The 21,832-nt window shown below is 53.1% G+C and overlaps 1 protein-coding gene across 2 annotated transcripts in view; it reads right to left on the bottom strand.

The window, feature by feature from the left end:
• NKD1 (NKD inhibitor of WNT signaling pathway 1) overlaps window positions 1–21,832 on the bottom strand; it is an 86,328-nt gene that overhangs the window by 13,378 nt on the left and 51,118 nt on the right. For both annotated transcript variants that reach the window (XM_068529106.1, XM_068529105.1), the window contains 2 exons: window positions 16,468–16,534; window positions 1,137–1,243 (listed from right to left, as the gene is read on the bottom strand). In XM_068529106.1, coding sequence (XP_068385207.1) covers window positions 1,137–1,243; window positions 16,468–16,534 — 174 coding nt within the window. The remainder of the gene's footprint in view (window positions 1–1,136; window positions 1,244–16,467; window positions 16,535–21,832) is intronic.

Genomic DNA, 21,832 nt, shown 5'->3' on the forward strand with positions numbered 1-21,832 from the left:
GAGTGTCTGGATTGCCAAAATGCCCATCACTCCGCAGCCCTCCGGCCTCACTTAGGTGACCTCCCTGTCCCCTTCCGTGCTCCCAGATCCCCATCACGTCACCAACTGTGCAGTTACTGGGCCTGGGTCACTCATGTGTCCCCCTTGCCACGCTGTGCTCCATGAGGGCAGGAACCATGTCCAGTTCACTGCCGGGTTCCCTGGTACCCGCAGTTGTCAATCAACACTGGTTGGAAGGAGGAAAGAAGGTACTCATTCTGAATTGAACACCCTTTTAAGCACTTGAGATGCCTTAACTCAGCATGCTTCCGACATGCCAATAAGATAGATATCGCCATTTCATGGGGGGGAGGGGGAGGCGCAAGTGAGGCGGCGGCAGAGCTGGGAACTGTCCCCCATCTGCTGGCCCCAGAGCTATGCCCTAGTGATCTCATGAAGGAAACAGAGGAGGAAGGAGGGAGGGTAAAAGGAGGGCGGGGAGAAGCCGGTAAGCTCCCTGAGGGCAGGTCTAGGTCTTGCTCTCAGCACCTGGCCCTGTGCTTGGTACACAGAAGGAGCTTAATATTCCATTCGGGGAGGCAGGACAGACAGACTGTGGACTCTGGGCGGGCATGTCCCCTTTGGTGTTGACCACCTGAGTCCCAGACAGAGTCAGGGACCTGCCCCAGGTCTCCTGGTCGTCCACCCCACCTGAGAGTCCCCACATGCTCCCCAGAACAGCCTTGGGAGCTAGAAGCAAAGATTTCTTTCATCAATGAGGAAACTGAGGCCCAGAGAAGAGGGTGGTCACCCAGGCAGTAACAGCAGCACCAGGGCCAGGGTGCCGTCTCCCCCGTTCACTCTCCTGTCCTTCCCCCAGGCCACCAGGCCACAGCCCAGGGGCATCCTCTGGCCACCACCCCATGTTGAGAGGGGCCCCAAGCTGAGAGGGGAGGGCAGAGGTGAGTCCCCAGGGCCTGAGCTGAGCTGGGGCGGCCCCAGATGTAGCAGGAGAAACCTCTCCCAGAGGGCGGCTATTCACCCAGGAGGGGAGGGGCCTTCACATCTGGACGGGCATCAGCTTCCCTCCTCGAAAAGCAGCACCGAGAAGAGAAAACCCTTCCATCCAGGGCCCAGCACCAGGAAAGGAAACTTACTTCGAATTTCAGCTGCTTCTTGGAGCCCAGGCAGGATTCGCCTGTCTTCTCCATCTTCTTCTCATCTCCACTGGCCAGCCCGTCCGTCTTCTCAGGAGGCAGGGCCACTGCAGGGAGAGGCGAGGGAGAAAGCGTGAGGAGGTGGGTCCCGAGCCTCCCAAGCCCAGGTGCCGGGCTGCGGGGCCACCGGCTCCCTGTGGCTTTGTCCCGAGGATGTCCTCACCACGGCGCGGGGCCCATTCTGCCCTGCCGGTTTGCTGGAGTCTAACTGCTCTGTCCTCTGGCCCCGTTAATGCCCAGGGCTGTCCCAGGGGAGACCCTCTTCCCAGGGTGCCTCTTTGCCCGCTGCTCAGGTCACCCCAGTGGGCCTCTCAGGCCTCTGTTCTCGGTAGCCCAGATAAGCAGCCTGAGGCCACCCAGGGCAGTGTTGGGCCAAAGGGCAAGTGAATGAAGGCAGAGAGGTGCTTTTGGAGCCCCCAGGGGGAGCTCTGGACCACAGCCACTTTCTGCAGTCTCTGCCTTCCAGGAGGACATTGTGGTGTCCTCAAAGATGCCACCTGCCTGGGCACACTGCATGCTACCTGCATGTGGCACACTGGTGGGTGGTCAGGAAGAGGGATAGAAATGGGGAGTGATAGAAATGGAGTTCATTGGGGTAGGTGAAGGGCATATACACGAGCACACACGCACGCACAGACACGCAGGCATGCACACCATGGTATCTTCAGGAGCCAGCTCACCCTGGGCCTTTCATTCTGCCTCTGCTCACCTAGAGGGTCCTCCCTCTGCCAAAGGTATTAAGCAGAGGGTTCTATGGTCCTTGTGCGTCCTCCCAGGAGCAGTGGGAAGGTGGGCACGGAAGCCCGGGGCCGGTGGACAGCATTTTCCCGTGAATACCCCTAAGAGGTGCCAGGGGAGCAGCCGTCATCTCTGAGCTAGGACCCAGCCCACGAGGTTCCCTCAAATCTTGAAAGTCCCATAAGACCCCTTCAGCCCCTCCTGTCTCTGCCTGATAAAGGGGACTCAAGTTTGCTCAAAAATGTGCTTTCCAAAACAGCCTCACAGCGCCTCTCTTTAGATTCCCTCAGCTGCCCTGGGGCAGTGATTCTGTTGTCCTGTTTTACAGGGGAGCAAATGGAGCCTGGCTCCCACTTGAGGAACTGTCCCCTTATGCCTGACTCAGGGTGGCCCAGGAGGGCCATGTAAGGAGCTGAGATGACTGGGCAGTGGCCCCAACCATGGGTGGACTTTCTTGGGAAGTCAGGAGCCTGGAGAAATGCAGCCACCAGGCCAGGAAACTAGGTGGGGGGCTTTGCCTCCCTCCCCAACCCCTGTCCTCACACCGCACTCACATACCCTTGCATACCAGGACCCAGGAGTGGCTGCTGGGGAAGTTCCCCAGCTCTCCTGCTTCGCTTCTGCCCTGTGGGCCCAGCAGTTATCCGAAGCACTTCCCGTGGGGCCCCGCACAGCTTGGTGGCCTCTGTGCATAAAGATGAGGCAGTGACCTCACACAGTGCTGACTGCACCGTTCATCGACTCACTCGGTCCTCACAGCAACCCTGTGAGGCAGTTACTACTATCAGCTCCACTTTCCAGATGGGAAAACTGAGGCACAGAGAGGCTAAGTGCTTTGCTACTAATTGACGGGGCTGGGATTTGAACCCAAGCGACCTGGCTCATGCTCTCGACCACTCCATGCCATTCCTGGCTCGGTTCAGGAGGCTTGGTGCCAGCCCAGGGAGAGGTTAGTCTCTGCTTGGGTTCTGATGCTCCCGACACTGTGTGTGGCCCTGGGCAGGTCACATAACTTCTCTAGACATCTCAGTTTCCCCACCTGTAAAATGGGGATGGTAACAGTCCCCTCCCCAGAGGATTCCTGTGTGGATTCAAGGAGCAATGACTGAAAGGGCTAAGACCCAGCCAGGGCCAGCACACGGGGTCCAGCCATTAGTAGTAATAGTCTGGGGAATGACATCCCGACACATTTAATCTTTTAGGAATCATGAAGTGGGCAGCTAAGCTTTTTAAAAACTGAGGCTTTTGGATACAAACAGACACAAAGCGTCGTATCAGCCTGGGTGGGGAGCAGGACAGGGAGGAAGGAGATAAAGATAAAGATGCTGCAGTCACAGGCCAGACAGGCGGGGACAGGAAGGCCATGGCGGCCAGTGGCTGACCGGGCTCCATCACAGCTCCCCTCTCGGCTGGGCCTGGGGGCCGAGGCAGCCACTGCTGGGTGTCCCCATCCTTCTCTTTACACCCAGTGGGATGCAGGGAGCCCCCAGCTCTGCACGTCCCTGCAGCAAGGCAACAACTCCCTAGAGCTGTCAGGGGCTCTGGCTAGAGATCACAGACCCTGGCTCCTCCCTGGTCATTTCGCAGAATGAGGCCAATGAGAATAAACCTAAAAGATCCGGCTCCTCCGGGGTGGGGGCACTTGGCATCCTCATCACTGGGGTGGTTGTAAGGGGAAGGTCACTGGTGCTGACCGCTCCTGGGGTAGTGGATGAAACCAAGTCCAGCCCTCCCTGCTCCTCCAAAGCAAACACCTCCAGGGCCAGGAGCTGTCCCGCTCTGGTGTGACGCCGAGCCCCAGGGAAGTCAGGTGGGAGATTGGCCAGTGACCCAAGGACAGCCAAGCATACAGCCTGCGCCACCCTGACCCCTCCATCTCAAATCTATCGGTGCACTGCTGGGCCAGAGCTGCCACCATCATGGGAAGAAGAAAAAGAAAAAGAAGAAAGAAAAACAAAGGCCAGCTCCATCTTCAAAGCTGCTGCCTCCCTCTGCCGAGGTCCTGGCTGGAGATGCAAGCCGGCCAGGCTTATCGAAACCAAACTTCAAGTTCAAAGGGAAGTTATCAGAAAACCACCTTCAGGTTCAATGTTGCCTTTCAAGTTCCACTTGATAAAACCCAAAGAAAAGAAACCTCTGTCCCTGCTCTCTCCTTCTCCGGACCACCCCTCCCCCTGACACCCAAACAGCCCGGTCCTTCCTCAGGTCCTCCCCTCCTGCCTTCCTTTCTCCTGTCCCAGGGAGGAGGGGGACATCCCCCTCCATCCCTTATCCTCATCGTACGTCTTCTCCAAAGACCAGGGCTTTGTCCTTTCTTCACCAGGGGGTCCAATCCCTCATCCCACCCTAGCTCAGAAAACCACCTGGACACCCACCCGGGGCCCCTTCCCAGCATGGGGACAGGTACAGGCGGGTAGTAGGACTGGAGCCATCTGCCCTGGGGCCTGGGGGCCAGGAACAGTCAGTGCCCCTTTGTCCCCACCAAAGAAAGTCTTTCTCCCTTTCACTCTCCCCTGCCCAGTGGCCAGAAGAGGTGGCAGATAACCAATCAGAAAGCCATGCAGACCCCAATGCCAGAGGCCTGGGCTGGGACTCAGGGGCCCTGCTTCTCCATCCACATAACCCACTGAAACCAAACAATGAAAAACCGCCACCTGCCCCAGCCACCCCTGTGCAGAACAAATCGCCCTCCCTCCGTGCATCTGTCCTCGGGCACATGGGCAGGTGGGAGAAGGGTGAATGGGGTTCGCCACAGGTTGCCTGGGTCCAATCAACTGGAGATATTTTTGTCAAGAGGGGTTTTAGCACCAGAGCCCAAGCGCATTCCCTGTCTCTTACTCCTGTTCAGCCCAGCAGTTTTTTTTCCCCCCAGAGGTGATCTTTTGTGGGGCATAGTTTCAGGGAGACTCTGATCACTCTTCAATTGCAACAGTAACAACACTGCTAATTTGAAAGCAGAAAGGAAAGCCGTGGAAGGGGTGGGAGAAAAGGGAAGGGAAGGGACAGAGTGAGGAGGAAGCAAAGCCTTTCACTTGCCTATGAAGTACCCTTGGTGACCTAGAGCAGGGGTTGGCAAACTACAGCCCGAGAGGCAAGCCAACCCACCGCCTGTTTTTGTAAATAAAGTTTTACTGGGACACAGAGACACTCACGTCCATTGTCTATGGTGAAGCAGAGTTGAGTAGCTGTAACAGAGGCTCTAATGCCCACAACACCTAAAACATGTACTTTCCCAGCCCTTTACAGTAAAGCATGTGGACTGTGCCTTAGGTAAGTGCAGCTCTGCGCACCTACGAGGATACATTCTTGATAGGCAGGGTGCAGGCTTCACCTGCTGCTCACCTGCTTGACTGGAAATCCTTGTGCAGTCCACAACCTGCCCAACCATACACAGCAGCCATGGAAGAAAGAAAACGTCAACTCTGCTTTCTTAAAACCAGGTCTCAGCTCAAACAAGTCTGGGGCAGCGTGTGGAGCGCCTTCTCTTTGGAAGCTGTTCCCTATCCCTCCTCTCACCACGGCCACGGCCACGAGGAGCCAGCCGGCCGTCTGTGTTTACCAGATGATGGCTCTGTCCCACATTAGCTCCCAACCTGGCATCTCTCCACCCCTAGCAACTGCCAGATTAAATGCATTACTTGACCATCTTCACCCGGCTCCCTTTGATGTTCCCTTCTCAAGCTTCAAAATACCTTTTGGAGGGAGATCAGACAGCATTAAACAGAATTACTAATTAATTAAGCAAAGTTAAATTTTAAACACTGTTTGTTGTGTTAGCCAAAAGCCTGAACAGAACAGACTTTTTTCCTCCGCTGAGATCAAAGACAGTCTCTTCCCTCTCCCCTCCCCCAGTTTAAAAAAAGGGGGTGGGGGTGGGGAGGAAGAGAGAGAGAGGAGAGTCCTTGAGCACCGGGGAGAGTAGAAGATGCCGGAATGGGCGCAACTCTGATCATGGGTCCCCGACACCCACCCAGGGACCTAATGGGAGGCATCTGAGGCTTATTTGGGACCTCACACTGGGAGAGCCACGGTCACGTTCTCGGGACTATTTAGCAGTGACCCAGGGAGCAGGATGGCATAGCCCACCCAGCCTGAGCTGTTGACAGCTGGCGCCGCCCAAGCATGAGAAGAAGAAGGGTTGTGAAATGAAACAGATCCAGCCTCCTGAGGCCCCACCCTCCTGAGCAGGAGGAACGCCCCAGGGTTCTTCCCCCCTGGCCTTGGGGTCAGGGTCATTTGGGGTCATTGGGAGACCAGCTCTGAGAAGCCAGCTGTGCACGGTACAACTCTAGGGGGCGCTGTTCACATGCCGGACATCCTAGATTTGTGTATTGCTTGTGACAGTTTTCGGACAGATGGCAGAAAGATGTCTGGAGGAGGGGCCCCTTTTTCCAATTTGTACAAATGCATTTGTTGCTAGCAGAGGGCTGTCTAAACCCATTCAGTCTGCAGTCCTATCTGGGATCTCCTGATGGCTTCACGGGAGCCGGTCACATCCACGCAGCCAGAATGCAGGTTTCTCTAGAGAGCTGGCTCTGCTGGCTGCTGCCTCCTGGGCTGCCCACAGTGCCTAGCACGTACCGTACATGCACAGAGCAGATACTCCATCCCAGCGAGGTCCACTGCGCCAAACCCCACAGGTGGACGGAAGGCAGGCTGTATAACAAACACCATGAATTCTGGTGTGACTGAGGCTGCGAACTGGCATGGGAAAGGGGGTGGTTTAAAAGGGGTAGGTCTATTCCTGAATCCCAGACGTCGGCTAAAATCCAAACCCTGGATGATATCAGCAAATGCCAGCTTATTTTAACACAATCCAGAAAGGCCTGGTTGATATTAAACTTTGGAAGGAGAGACAAATTTGAAACATGGTATGATTAAATCAGCCCCACCAAAGACCAGAAAATACTAATGCTGAAATGCCAGGTGCACACCTCTCTTAGCCTGGTTACCTGGCAAGTTCTCCTCAGTTGATACAATGTAAGTAAGATTTAACACAAGCCAGAGCTTCCTGGCTGGAGTTTGGACCCTGGCCTTAATGTAGCCACAGGCCTTTCTCAATTGTCCACGTCCGGATTATCTGCCACAAATATTTTAGGCTCAGGGTGGCTTGCCAGGATGTTTCTGACTCCCCAACCCTCCAAAAGCAGCTGTTAGAGGGAATGCAGATGAATTTTAATATTAGCCTATGCCAAATATAATTAGGAGGGTAAATCTGCTGCCAGTAAAAAGAGAAAGATATCATATGTGCATTCCAGGCCAAATGGTTTCTTGCATTATCTGCATGAGGCTCTCCTCGGGGAACTAGGGTCTAGAGATGTACAAATCTGTTTGTCCCTGCACACAGCAGCGGGCTGTACGTGGAAGCTGGTCAAGTTAGTGGGTGCACACATTATTCCATTAAGTCCTCTTAATAGCACCATGCAGGGTATGTTACCGTTTGCATTTTACAAGAGGAAACTAAGTGTAAAAAGCAAACTTGATGGAGCCATTTCCCTGCTGCTGTCTCTCAGCCCCATCTCTCCACAGAGCTGCTTTTCCCCACCAAGAGCACTCTTTCTGTCTCTCCAACTCCTGTTCATCCTTCAGGTCTTCACTGTAAATGTCCCTACCTCTGCGAAGCAATGCCCTCATGCCCTCAGGCGCTAGGTTAGATTTCCCTGCTCAGTGATCCCCGATTATACTGTTAGTATCATTATTCATTTGACTGAATACTCCTGCTGCAGCTCCAACATACAGTACAGTGCCTGTCACCCTACACAGAAGCGTCTCATCATCATTATCATCAAAATGAAACAACAGGAAGCAGCACAATCAAGATCTGAACGCAGAAGGTGTAGGAACAGAACTAAAATCCCAGTTTCCTGCCTCCCCAGCCACTGGTCTCTCCATTCTGTCACACAACAATAGTTAACACCTGTTCCTGCCTGTCCCACAACAATTCTCCCCTTCTGATAATAGCATCTGGGTTTTCTCTAGGGGGCCACCCCTCCCCCATCTCAAGCCATGTGGTTTACCAGGGGCTGATCCCACTCCAAGCTTCCGGGGTGCGCCCAGCACCCAGACCCGACCAGCTTATTTCATCCTGATGGCCCTGTGACCTAGCTCAGTGGCAAAGGACGGTTCATCGTGAAGCTGACGAAGCTAAAGCTTCTGGGCCTCTCGCTTGCACGGGCCTCTTCCAAGTTGGAATGTGTTGACATTGGTTGTTTGGTTGTTTTTGTGGCACTTTCAAAATTAGATATTTTATCCTCAATCGGTTAAGAACACTGTCTCTTCCCATTCTGACTTCCCACACGTCCCCTTGTGTCACATGGTATTGGAGTGAACACGAGCATTTCTGGAATCAGGCTAAGGGGAGGGTGAGTTGGGGATATATTTATTTAGGTTTAGTGGGAAATATATTGTAAATAGTAAGATATAAATACATATATTTGTATATAACTGGTCCATAGTTATGAAAGAGAAGCATGTCTTCTTTTTCTTAAAGAAGACCCCCCCCCCAAACTGGATAAGCTTGGGTCCCACAAAATCTATACCTACTTTGTCCAGTAAAGTTAAGAATCAAACTTTTGCAAGAAATAATGGACTTGGGAGCTCTCTTTCACCTGCGATGGCTCAGCTTGTAGGATGTGAGCACCCAGAGCAGGGTGGTCATCTTGGCCACCTTAGCAGGAGAGACTAACAGAGGACAGAGGGACAGATGATGGAGAGAGAGAGGATGAACTATGTGTGTGTATGTGTGTGTGTTTTCATGACATGGTTTGAGCTCCTGGATCCAACCAGCCCTTCTTAGGCAAGATCTACCCCAGAGTTTTTAAATTTCATGAGCCAGATCTTAAGCGAGTTTGGGTTGCATATCCAAAAGAACCCAAAGAATCCTGACTTAACTATCCATCACTTGGAGCCCTTGCTTTTCAGGAAAAACAAAACCACCAACAACATACAATTGACCCAGTGCAATACTCTTGAAGAAGCTGGTTTCTGGCAGTTTCCACCAGCAGGTGTCTACTCCTTCCTGCGTTTTTTTCTCCTCACTCCTGCTTCCCCAGGTTACATTTTTCTGTAAGTAGATTTTATTTAAGGGCCAGTTGTGACTGAGGGGAAAGAAGAAAGGGGGAAAAAAAAACCCCCTTCCCAACAAATAGCATTCTGGCCTTTTTTTCTCATCAGAGCATAAGGTTGATGGCCACTCTGCTTTGAGGTTTGAATAGGATTGAGACGAAACATCTGTTGGGGGAGGGAGGGGGGAAACGCCGGGAGAGGGAGAGGGAAAGGGAAAAAAGCCTTCTTTGGGCTAAAAATATCATGTCCCTTCCACTCTCCCCCATCCCCGCCCAAGTTAAAACATGTGATGAAATTCAACTTTTAAAATCTAACCCCGAGCTACTTGAAACTATGAAAGCCTCCTCGGTATCTGACACCAGTCAGAATTTCCACTGTTCAAGCTGAGCTTTTATGAAGAACAGACTTGAGAGAAACTGCTGTCACGGCTGAAGCCCGGGCTTCTGGGGGGACTGCAGTGGAGTGGAGTCTGGGCGACTGACACTCACCGGCAGGACAGGCTCTGAACTGAGGGAGAGAAGCCAGCGGGGTGTGGCCTGCCTGCCCCCTCTGTCTGGGGGTCCCTGCTGCTCTGCAGTGAACTCCCCTTCCTCCCAGACTTATGGGAACCACCGGCCAGCCCCACCGATTGACAAGCCTCACCCAGGACTCCCATGGAGCTATCTGTGGCCACTTCCTGAGAAGTCCTCACTCTCTCCCTCTCTCTCTCTCTCTCTGTCTCTCTGTCTCTGTCTCTCTTTCCCCCAACTGATCCCTGAACTCTAGACTCAGTGTCCACCTGTCTACTCAGAATCCCTATACCTGCATGTCAAACAGGCATCCTGAAACTGACATATCCAAAAACAAAAGCCTTGACTGTCACCTGCCAAAACCTCCACCTCAGAAGTGCCAGCACCATTTCCTTAGTTCCTTAAGCCAAAACTCTAAGGTGTACCCGGGATCCCTTTCTTTCCCTCCCCACCCCGACCGCCCACCTCCTGTCTCCCAGCCCTCCCCCTTCTCCCCCAGACCCATCCACTTCTCTCCAGCCCCTCAACCCCAGGCTAGGCCAAGGCCATCACCTCTCCCCTGCACTAGCGCAATCACCTCCTGTTTTCATTGCTTCCTTCCTTCCTGGGAATGACCCATCCTTCCCAGGAGCCACAATTAACTGGTGAAAATGGAAGTCAGAATCTGGCACTCTCCTACCTCAAACTTTCCAACAGTTTCTCTCCAAAAGCAGCGTGAAACCCAAGCCCATGGCCCCATGCTCATCCCCCAGGTCTCCTGCTGCCACGTGGGCCTCCCTTCTGTGCTCCCCTAAACCCCACGTTCCTCCCATCTGGGGTTCGGCTCACCCTTCACATCCTCCTGTGGCGGCTCGTTCCTGGTACCTGCATCTCCGCTGAAATGTCACCTCCTCAGAGAGGCCTGTCACACTCTACCCTTCCCTGGGTGTCACCTCCTCACAGAGTGCCACTCCCAGAACCTTGCGTGCTCACCCCCTGGCTTATTTATCCACTACCCTGCCTCCCCCATGCTGACACCCTGACAGCAAGGTCCGCAGACCTCGTGGGTGGTTCGAACCCAGAGCCCAGCAGGGCCCCACACCTGCAGCAGGTACTCAGTAAATACTTGCTGAGTGAGGAAGAGACTGTCCTCAGTCTGCTGTGTGACCTTGGACAGGTCACATCCCCTCTCTGGGCCTCAGATTTCTTACTGCAAAGGAAGGGGACTAACGGCCTCCCAAGGGCTCCTCTGCTCTGTGAATGGTTGACATCTCATACCTGGGAGCCTGAATGGACTGGAGGGGGGCACACGGGGCCTGCCTGGGGGCCTGACTCCAGTGACTTCATGGTGTTGGCTTCATTCTTCTTGTGAGCACAGTCAGTACTCCACTGACAATTTTTCAACTTTACAATGGTGCAAAAATGATACACAATCAGTAGAAACTGTACTCGGAATGTCAAACCTGGATCTTTTCCCGCGCCGGCGATACGCGCGGTACGACCCCTCTTGTGATGCTGGGCAGCAGCAGTGGGTCCCAGCTCCCAGTCAGCCACGCGATCACGAGGGTCAACAATCCACACACTTACAACCATTCTGTACCCAGACAGCCGTTCTGTTCTCCACTTCCGGTACAGCATTCAATCAATGACAGGAGCTATTCAACACTCGATTACAAGTAGGTTTTGTGTTAGATGATTTTGCCCAAGTGTAGGCTAATGTAAAGTGGGCAAGGCTAAGCTATGATGTTCGGTAGGTTAGCTGTACGCAATGCATTTTCGACTAACGATATTTTCAACTTACAATGGGTTTATTGGGGTGTAACCCCATCATAAGTCAAGGAAGATCTGTATTTATTGAGCACTTATGGCATGCCAGGCTATGTTGCGCACTGAGAGTGATAGGAGACACTCAGAGAGTCTAATAGGATTAAAGAAGCTTTGAAAATAGGCCTTCTTTGATCTGGACTAGTAAATAATTAACAAACACCAGTTGACTCCTCCTCAAGAAAGAGGAACCCACGAGACAAGAGTCAGGACAGCTCACCGACATGGGCATACCCTGAACCAGGGCTGCTCTTGGGGCTTATATAACCTCTCCATCTTCACAGGAACTCTGAGGAAGGAATACTATGACTGCCCCCAACAAGAAACTGAAGCACAGAGAAGTGAAGTGACTCTCCCAAGGTCACACAGTGAGTGGTGGTAAAGCCAGGCTGGATCTGGGGTCTGACTTCAGAATAAAGGGAGAAGGGTGCCTCTCATGCCCTCCGATGGGGTTGCAGGAAGACAAAGTTCGAGCCACGCAGACTGGGACAGGCCCTGAACTCACAGTGGGGCTGGCTACTCAGCTGTCCGGGTCTCAGTCCGAACACCACTGCTCTGCTCGGCAGGACCAGGGCCAGGGAAGCAGAGACCCCACGGACTCTGCCAGGAGAAACCCGGCTTGGGCCAACTGGGAGCCTGGAGGGAGGGCCTGGCCCCAGTGGGAAGGGCCGCCTGACTCAGGGGCTTTTGGTCCTTAATGAAGGCAGGACTGGGTTCTGTGGAGTCAACTTTCTATGGCAGACGCCAAGCTGGTTGCGCTCTGCCCGCTGTCACCTCCAAGCAAAGAGGTCAAAAGACAAGAAACAGGGCTTCCCTGGTGGCGCAGTGGTTGAGAATCTGCCTGCTAATGCAGGGGACACGGGTTCGAGCCCTGGTCTGGGAAGATCCCACATGCCACGGAGCAACTAGGCCCGTGAGCCACAACTATGAGCCTGCGCGTCTGGAGCCTGTGCTCCGCAACAAGAGAGGCCACGATAGTGAGAGGCCCGCACACCGCGATGAAGAGTGGCCCCCACTCGCCGCAACTAGAGAAAGCCCTCGCACAGAAACGAAGACCCAACACAGCCATAAATAAATAAATAAATAAATAAATAAAAAGAGAGTTTGTCCTACTTTCAAGACCACCAAAGGACAGCTAGGACCCCTTGCAGTTATAGTCACCCACCTTCTTTATAAAAAAAAAAAAAAAAAAAAAAAAAAGACAAGAAACAGCCACGATACTGAGACTCAGAGGGCAGAGGCTGAGGGTGAGAGGCGGGAGAGAGCTAAGACGCTGGGCAGGGGTGAGGACAGCACAAGGTGGGAGACAGAGGGGACCTGGAGAGAAGGGGCCTGCGACCATTTACAGGTCTCTCCCTCCTGACGGGCACAGTACTTCAGTCTTTGCTGGGTCGGGAGGACACCCCCAGACACAGTGCTTCCCGGAGGCCTGACACCAATGTCCACCTCGGGCCACAAGCTACAGGCTGCCACCACCTGTCGTCCTGCCCAACTGGGGAGGTGGGGACGTCGGGTGGGCACTGGAGTGAAGTGTGGGATGACCCTCCCCAGTCCTCAGCGCCCTGCTGGGTCAGCAGAGGAAGGTCCCTCTGGCCACCCCGCCACCCCCCCCACAGCCCCCAAGCCGCGGGTCCCGCCCTCCACAACCGGCCAGCTCTGGAGTGCGGGACTTTTCATGCTTACTTTGTTCTCTGCACAGTTCAAAAGGAGCTCACAGCCCCAGCCCTAGCTCCAAGCCCAGCCTTAATCTCCCATCCCGCGAGCTCCCAGCTGGCCAGTTAAGGCAGTTAAGACGCTGGATTAGGGCCGGCTTTACATAACAACGCAGGAGCTAAAGCCATCCTCTCCTGGGATGGCTAAAAGACTTCTTTTTATCTTCACGCCTCAGATGGCCTTTTTTTCCCTTAACAGCCCTCCAGCCGGCCAAGAGGCAATGAACTTGGCCGACAGGAAGACAAAGAAGAGATTCAGGATTCAGCTTGCTCTCCCTTGGCCCGAGGCACAGAGGGATACCCGCAGCCCCAGCTCCAGGCCAGGTGGACGCTTCTCCGTGGCCAGACTCGGCAGAACTACTCTCACCAGGCCTAGCCGTGGGGTGGCCTGCCGTCCACAGCCATGTCCTTCATCCTGGGGCGGGAGGGGGCGCCTCGGACCTGGCGCCAACGGTGGCCAGAGAACCACATACGGTCACTGGGGCCAGCATCCCCTCCAAGGAGTCTCAGGGGCCACACAGGCAGGCCCAGAGCAGTCCCACCCTACTGCTTTATATACTTATTATTTTCACTTTTTAATTCTGTTATTAGTCTTTCATTTCAAAGGAATATATGATCACATTCTTCTCGCAAAACTTAAAACATTAATTACAGTTAATACTACAATCCTCTGACCACGCTTTCCAAGTTTAGTCTCTTCCTCCCCTGTCCAGAAGGAACTACTGTTTCTGTCCGTCTAGAGCTCTAGCTACACAATAATATACATACATATGTGGTATGCATTCATATATACAAGGAAATACAGAGTATTGTCTGGTACCCTTTTTACATAAAAGATAACATACTGAATATAACACATCGCATCTGTCTGCAACCTGGTCTGTCTTACCTTTTGTGCTTCTGTGTAAGCTTTTGTTTGAAGAAAAGGGCTGGAAACTTGACCACCAGCAACCTGATCTAAACCCTCAGTTGGGAAACTGAGTCAGGCTAGTGGCTCCCAACCCCTCCCCTCGTCAGTGGTGGCACTAATGTGCCTGGACACCATGAGTGATTGGCAAGGTGCCCAGGCTGCCCGCAAAGCTCGACCTGCAGCTGGTGGGCCGTAGGGACAGAACAAGTGCCACCAATCTCCACACTTTTCCCCGACAGGAGCTGGGACCCTCGGGCACCTCCTATTCATCCCCCATCCATCAACCAATGTTTGTAAGTACCACCCCACAGCAGTTCATCCTCCCTACAAGGTGCCCACGTCCTCTGACCATCCACAGAGTCCACATCCCCATGCATCATGTCACAGAGGGCGAAGGGGCCCCAAGGTGAAGGGGCCTGGCCAAGAGCCACAGCAAGTCACTGCAGGAGCTGGCAGGGGAGCCAGGTCTATGGGCTCTTTGGCCAAGTGCTCTTCCTACTTCATTACAACAGGGCTCATGCTCTGCACAGAGAGATCAAACAAAGCAGAGAGAGGTGGATTTTGTGGGCAGGCCATTTCATGTCTGCAGGGAAAGATGCCTCATGGGAAATCAATTACATGATTTCAGACTGAGCCTCAATGGCCAGAGAAGTGCCTCATTTGGGGTAGTGACCAGGGACCCAATAAATGATGAATAGATAGACAGATGGTGAGACAGATGGATGGTAACTGGAGGACGGTTAAATGGGTGAAGGAATGAGTGATGGATGATGAAGAGATGGGCAGAGGATGGATTATGGGTGGGTAGGTGATAGATAAGGGCTGGCCAGCTGATGGATGGGTGACAAAAGAGTATGTAGATGAATGAATAGGCAGTGATGGCTGGGTGATAGGGGGAGCAACAAACGGATGGATGAGTGCTGGATGGGGTGGGTCATGGATTATTGGGTGGGTGATGAGTGAGTGATGGGTAGATGAATGGATAGATAGATGAGAGGACAGGTGGGTGCTTGGATGGATAGTGAGTAGGTGGTGGACGGAATAGATGGAAGGATGAATGAACAAGAGGATGAACTTGCTAAGTTACCAGGTGAATGAGCAAATGAATAGAAAATGGAATGAGTGCTGAAGCCCATGTAATCTATGTCTGGGGTCACCTCAGCCTCCAGACCCTACATCCTGCAGACCTTTACCTGACTCCCCAGATCTACTCTAGGTACCAAGCCCCAGCATCTTTCCATGGAGCTGAGGATAATAGCTGAGGCTCGGGGGAGCCCAGGGAACAATGAGAATCAAAGCCACTGAATCCCTGAGTGTAGCCACCAGATCCACAGGCAAACATGCTCAAGGGAAACACCCCAGAGCCTGGACAGAGCTGTCTGTCCCCCTTCTATTCAGGACCTGCTCGAATTTGAGCAAAGTCGGAGAGATATCTGGGTCTCCAGCCAGCCTCCAACTCCCGGGCTACTGAATGAATCTCTCAAAATTGTGCTTGTCAAAGTACAATGAGCATACAAGTTATCTGGGGAGCCTATTGCAGGGCAGACTGGATTCAGTAGCCTGGGTGGAGCCAGGGATTCTACATTTATCACAGCTCTCAGGCCCCACGTGGCCACAGTCCTCGGGTCTGGCCCAGGCTCCGCTCCAGAACCTCCCGGCACAGTCTCCTCTCCTCTCAAGGCCCTACAAGGCCTCCAAGGCCTAGATTCCCCCCAGAGACCCCTGGGCACCCAGCTCTCCTAACAGCTGCCTGTCCTGGTCCCAGCAGAGAGGGCTTTACTGTCATAAGGCTGCCCCAGTTCGGTGATGCTCTCCTCTGATTCAGAGTAAAAAAGGGAAACGCTATCCCTTTCAGCAAACGCTTTCCGATCCCATCCGGTCCTTTCACCAACTCGGGGAATCACGCAGGAAAAGGTCCTCGTTCCCATTCTACAAACATGGAAACTTGGGCTCCGAAAGGGTACATGGCTTCCCAAAGTCAAATCAGCATGCCAGTGGCTGGCCGGCCCTCTGCTCGAGTGTCCTAATTCTTTCTACAATGCAGTGCTTCTCCTTGAAGAAAGAAAGGAGTGAGAGCTACAGAAGACAGCGGGGAGGGGCTGGGGGTGTTCGTGTGTGTGTGCATACCCGTGCTCCAAGTGAGTGACACAAACAGAGAAACACAAGGGCTACTCCATGCAGTGCTTACTACATACCTAACTCTGCTTGAGGGGCCTATGAGTGGTCACTATGATCACCCCCAACGGGGAAGCTGAGGTCAAACAACCTGTTCAAGACCCCACGGCTAACTCGGAGCAGGGTCAGGATGTGAGCCTGGGTGGTCTGAATCCACTCCCGGAGTGGACCTACGAGATGCTACACTTCCCTCTTGCTTCTCACCCCACCCACTCCCAGCCCACCCCCACCCAGAGTCAGCGTCCTGCCCTCCTCCACCTGGTCTGCAGGTTTTCTGGAGGGTGCTTGGGGCATGAGGTAGACCAGATGGCCCTTCCCCACCTCACTGCCCTTGGGAAGAAAGCAATGGACTCCGATACCTTCTAGCCGAAAGTCTTCCTCTTCCTCCTCGCTGAGCGTTTCTCTGAAAACTTCGCCCACGAGCTCCTATAGGAAGAAAAAGCAGGGATATTAAAGGGGTATTGGGGTCAGGTAGGAACCTGGCATCATTACGGTCAAGGTGGCATTGTGAACGTGTGTGTGGCTGGTCGCAAAGAAGCAGGGGCCCTGTTCTGATTGGAATTTAGGTCAACTATGTAGATCCTATCACACTTGAAAAGTTAATTACTGCACTACTTTTTAGGAAGTAAGTTATTCTCAGCTTATAGCCCGCCACAAAACATTACACAGGACCACGCTTCTCCCCCGGAAAGGGAGTTCCACCCTCCATCCTGGAAAAAGACAAAGATGAGATCAGAAAACGTCCCTCCTCTATCCCTCTGAGCCAACTTGATGGACTCGGGACCATAGCCACCCCTGTGGGTCCCAAGAAGAGACCTCAGTTTGGATCCTTCCTCTATCTACTAGAGGGTCCCAGGTGGGCTGTCTTGGTGGGTTTATACAGAGGACCTGGTGTGCTATAGGGCGGGCTCCCTTAACACAAACCCAAACTCTTCAGCACAATGTCTAGAAAGCTATAGGCTCTGCCTTCAACTGACCTTCAATCACGCCTCCTGCATCTCCCCTAACACACACACCTTCCAGCTACTGGCCTGCACACGCCTCACCTTGGTCCCCAAGCATGAGTTAAAAATGTCCGGTATCTCATCCCACGTAGCAGAGCTGCTCCCAATCAGTGGTGAGGCTGCCACTCAGGTGTTGTCAGGCTGGCAAGGGAAGTTTGTTTGGTCCACAGGCTGGGAGGCTGGGAAATTTCTGGGATGGCAATAAAGGTCCCATCTATCTGACCCCACCCCAGTAGGACAACTCTAGGTACAGAGGAGAACAGACCAGCGCTTGTCAAACCGTCTTCTGTATTTATTGGTATTCTGCCAGGAGGAGTAAAGTGAAAAAAGATTGTTTTAAACAAAGGTAAACGAGATCCCTTACTGCAGGACTTACTATGGTAACAGATGCTGCGGATATCTAAGTAGTAGCTTAAGCTGCATCCCTCAAACCTATTTAGACCATGAAGTTTTGTTTTTCAAAAGCATCACATGGCATTTGTGTTCTGAGGAACCCACGTTGGGAAATGCTCCTCTTTGAGGGAGGAGAGATGAGGTTGGGGGTGGGGGGGGGTTGGTCACACTGCTTTATCTTTTTTAATGCCCGCAGGATGCTATGGCAGTGCTTCTTGAACCACAAAAAGGCAAGCAATAAAAAAGCCCAAACTCAGCAGCTCTCACCAACTTCTCCTTTTGAAAAAAAAAGAAAAAAAGTATAAAGAAAAAGAAAAAACACCCTCTTCTTGAAAAATCAGAAGAAAAAAAATCCTGCACTGGAGATGCTTGAAAGAAAAACCAGAGCTGGCCTTGATTAACAAAGGAAAAACAATGCTTTGTATAGCTGATCTTATCAATTGGACACAGCTGGAGATAAGTCTCTTGCGTGCGTGTTTTTTAAAGATGAACAGCTAACGTTTTATGGATTAGAGATGGTTTTCTCCGTTCTCTTTCTTCTTTCAAATCGTTCTGGGGCATTACACACTCTTTCTTAGAGGTTGTTCAAATGTGGTCATTCAGACTCCTGGTGTCCCATGGACTTCAAAACCAGGCTACTTTATTCCTCGAGTCAGGATGTCTTCTCTCTCCTCCTCTGCCAATTATTATAATCACCAAACACTTCCTGGGCTTGTAAACTGGCTGTTTGTGTTAACAGAGCTGGAGTTGACAGGGGAACTGGGAGACGGTGACAGGAAAGGGCCGCACTCGGCTGGCATCATTAGATGGCTGGGATGTCCCAGCAGCCAATTAAAGCCGATCTTTCATGCCAGAGGAAGACGGATGCCGCTTCCCTGGAAAGGCTGGCAGGCAGCGCTTCCTCACAGGAGCGGGCGACCATCTTCAAGGGAGACGACACACCTGATTGTGCTGGGGCCTTGTGGAGGTTGGGAGCCGGCACTGACCTCTGTGCCACCCTGACCACTCCTGGCAAGGCCGACAGGACCTGTGAGATGGAAACTTTTGGGCACCTGCATCTTTTTACTGGCACACTCAGAGGAGTTTAAAGACTCCAAATGTCACCAGCAGCAAAGCAGCTGTCTGGAAGCCCTATAACTATGCCTCGCGGTGTGTATAACGCACCCACAGTCATCACTCTGATGACGGCTTCAATGCTCTCTGAGAAGAACTGTCTGCTGAGAGGACCCAGCTCTCTGACATATTAAAGATACGTCTCTGCATATTAAAGCAGAGTTCTGGCAAGTTCTGGGGTCGGTTTCTTCCCGCTAAACCTCACCCTGCTCTGTATAACACATCGAAGGCTCCTCAGCACCGTGGTCTGCTGACACACAGTGCAGTGCAGGTGCCCAACTCTGGCAAAAATTCGTGTCCTCCACTGACCCAGACAGCCCGGGGCCTGAGGAGTGCCGTGTCTGTGGTCCTCAAGCTTTGAATCACTGCGCCAGAGGCAACGTAAAATGTTGAGCCAGACACAGGATCACATCCTGGCTCCATGGCCGCCCTCGCCCTGGATGTGGCGCCAGCCACTGCCTTCTGCGAACCTCAATCTACTTACCTGTAAAATGGGCATGGTGATAAACCACAACAATAAGAAGACAGCTGAGACTCACTGTGCATTTCCTATGTGCCGGGCACTTTATATTATCTCCCTTTATCATCATAGCAGCCCTGCTCTTTCCATCTCTCAAGGAACAGATGCTCATAAAAACGATTTGCAAGGTGTAAAGTGAGAGGTATAATTGCTATTGTTTTTTTATACAAAGAAATTGCCCCAACCCTCAAGGAATGAGCCAGGAAAATGATGCCAATGACAGTCACTTACGTCACCAAGCACTCGTGATGTATGAGGCACCGACCAACTGGAATCTTCACCAGAACCTACGGAGAACAGGGTTCCCAATAGCCCTGGCTTTAAATGAGGAGAAGTCTCCAAGAGGGCAGGCGACTGGCTTTGGATCATCAGCAGAGCCGAGACTTGAGCCACCTCCTTCCAGGGCCTGGCCTGAGCTTGTACAGTGGAATCGGGGCTCCCGTGGGCATGGGGACAGGGGTGGCCAAGAGTCCTGGCACTTGCCAGGGACCAAGAATCATGCTTAAAGAAGTGCAAGGAAACAGCCCAGCCAGCAGCTCCAGTGGGTCAGGGGCCAAGTACTCCCATCTGTCCTGCAGGACTCAAAAGGCCCCACGGCTCCTCCCCACTAGATTTGAGACAGGGCCAAGCGTCAGCCGGGAGCCCTGCATGCAAGGTTTGGGGCCAGGCCCTCAGGACCATCCTGCAGGAAGGCACTTGTACCCCTCGACAGCCAGGAGCCCCAGTGGGAGCCCCAGCACGGAGGGTGCAGGGCATGGAAGTGGCGTTGCCCAGACCTTGGTTCAAATACCAGCTCTGCATCGCACAAGCCGGTCATCTGGCGGAAGGAGCTTTATCTCCAGTGTGACTCAGTCTCCCCATCTGTGCACAGGGATGAGAGCAGTCACATTGTTTCAGGGTGGGTGTGAAGATCGAGCAAGCCATTTCACGGAAAGTACTTAGCATTACAGCTGATACCACAATGGGGGCTCAACAGACAGTATTTACTGTTTATTACTCCGACTCTTATTGTCAAATGGCTACCGGAACATTTCTGGGCAAAGCTCACCAGACCCAAAGTGCCCCTGCAGACACCGAGAAACACGCTCTTCTCCTGCCTGGTGCACATTTCTAGTGCTTTGCATTTAATCCCCAGAGCAGTCCTTTGAGGTAGAACCACTATTATCCCCACTTTACAGATGACAAAACTGAGGCACATAGAGGTTAAGTGACTTGCCCAAGGTCACACAGCTAGGATTGTGTCAGAGCCAGGATTGAAGGCAGGCTGCCTGGCTCCAAAACCCTTACCCTTCACCACTGCCCTATAGGAAGCCCACACTCGGGGCATGGTATGCAGTGATCTCCCTTACTGTTCCCTTTGTCCACTCAGCCATCCCTGTGGCCCCCTGGGGCCAGGCCCCCTCTGCTCTGGCCTCCAGGACAGTCAGACTCAGCCTCTGCTCCAGGTTCTCATCAAAGACTTTCCTGGATCCCCAGACCTCCTGCCCCGCCCAGCCTGGTGCCAGGCTGCCTCCTGCCTAGTGGCCGGGCTTGGTGGCCTCTCAGGCCATGGGATCCGGACCTGCCTCCCTCCCAAGTCCCAGCACTGCCCCTCCTCTGCCCCACGCTGCGCCCCAGGAAGAGAGGGCAGCTCCTCCGGGTGCCAAGAGTGCAGCCAGCACCAGCCCAGAGCCCAGAACTGCAGGCACAATGCCTTATAAGGCCTCCGGGGACGGGAACCCACATCAAAACAGGGCCTTGGGGAGCGGGCTGGAGTTCGGTTGGGGTTTTTCCTCTTTGTCTTTGAGACTTCATACCCCTGAGCTTAATATCTTTCCCCATCGCCTGCCCCAGCAGTTCTTTGTCAATCTTTCTGTTCTCTAAGAGCTAACAGATGTTGGTGCCACGGGGTTTCAAAGGAAACTCCTGGTGCCCACAGAACACGGCACAACTTATAGATTCCAAGAATGCACAGGGCTGGGACATGCCGGGGGAAGAGAAGGGTGGGAGGCAGGACCCAGCCACCCTGTAACCCTTAGATCCAAGCAGTCTGCCCTGGACCTGATCCAGGAAATTCCTGGCGAGCTCCCTCTTCCCAGCACACTGCACAGAGGCAGCGTTCCTGGGGAGCCGGCGCTGCTGTGGGCAGGCCCCTCGGAGAGCAAGCTCTGGCCGGTCAGGGCAGGGGTGCTCCACTCCCAGAGCCCAGCCGGACCTGGGAGGCAGGCGCCTGCCTGCCCGCCCTGGGGAGCTGAGCGATAGCAGATGCTCTACTTAACCCCTCTGGGCCCCATTTTGCTCTTCTGTAAAATGGGGATTTCGATGTCAAAGAGAACTCCGTAAGAAAATGCAGACAAAGTACCTAGGACGGTGTCTGATGCAAAGGTGGGAACACAAGCATGAACTTCTCTCCTCCTTCTGTAGCACCCTACTCCTGCCACGTGCTCAGGACAGTCTCATATTTTATCTTTGCCAAACCCTAATACCCAGTGATTCAATGTCTCAGTGTCCGCCCTGGGACAACACTCACGTGTGTGCACCAGGGAGGCATGTTCAAGATCAGTGATGTTGAGGGCAACGTTGTTCCTATTAACCCACAGTCAGAAACACGCTGAACACCCATCAAAGGAAAGTATGCTAGATCTATGCAGTGGAAAACCACGTAGCGGCTCAAAAGAGCCAGGCAGACCTGTACACACTGACACACAGAGCCCA

The sequence above is a fragment of the Eschrichtius robustus genome, chromosome 19 (genome assembly GCF_028021215.1).
Source record: "Eschrichtius robustus isolate mEscRob2 chromosome 19, mEscRob2.pri, whole genome shotgun sequence".
NCBI classification, from domain to species: domain Eukaryota; kingdom Metazoa; phylum Chordata; class Mammalia; order Artiodactyla; family Eschrichtiidae; genus Eschrichtius; species Eschrichtius robustus.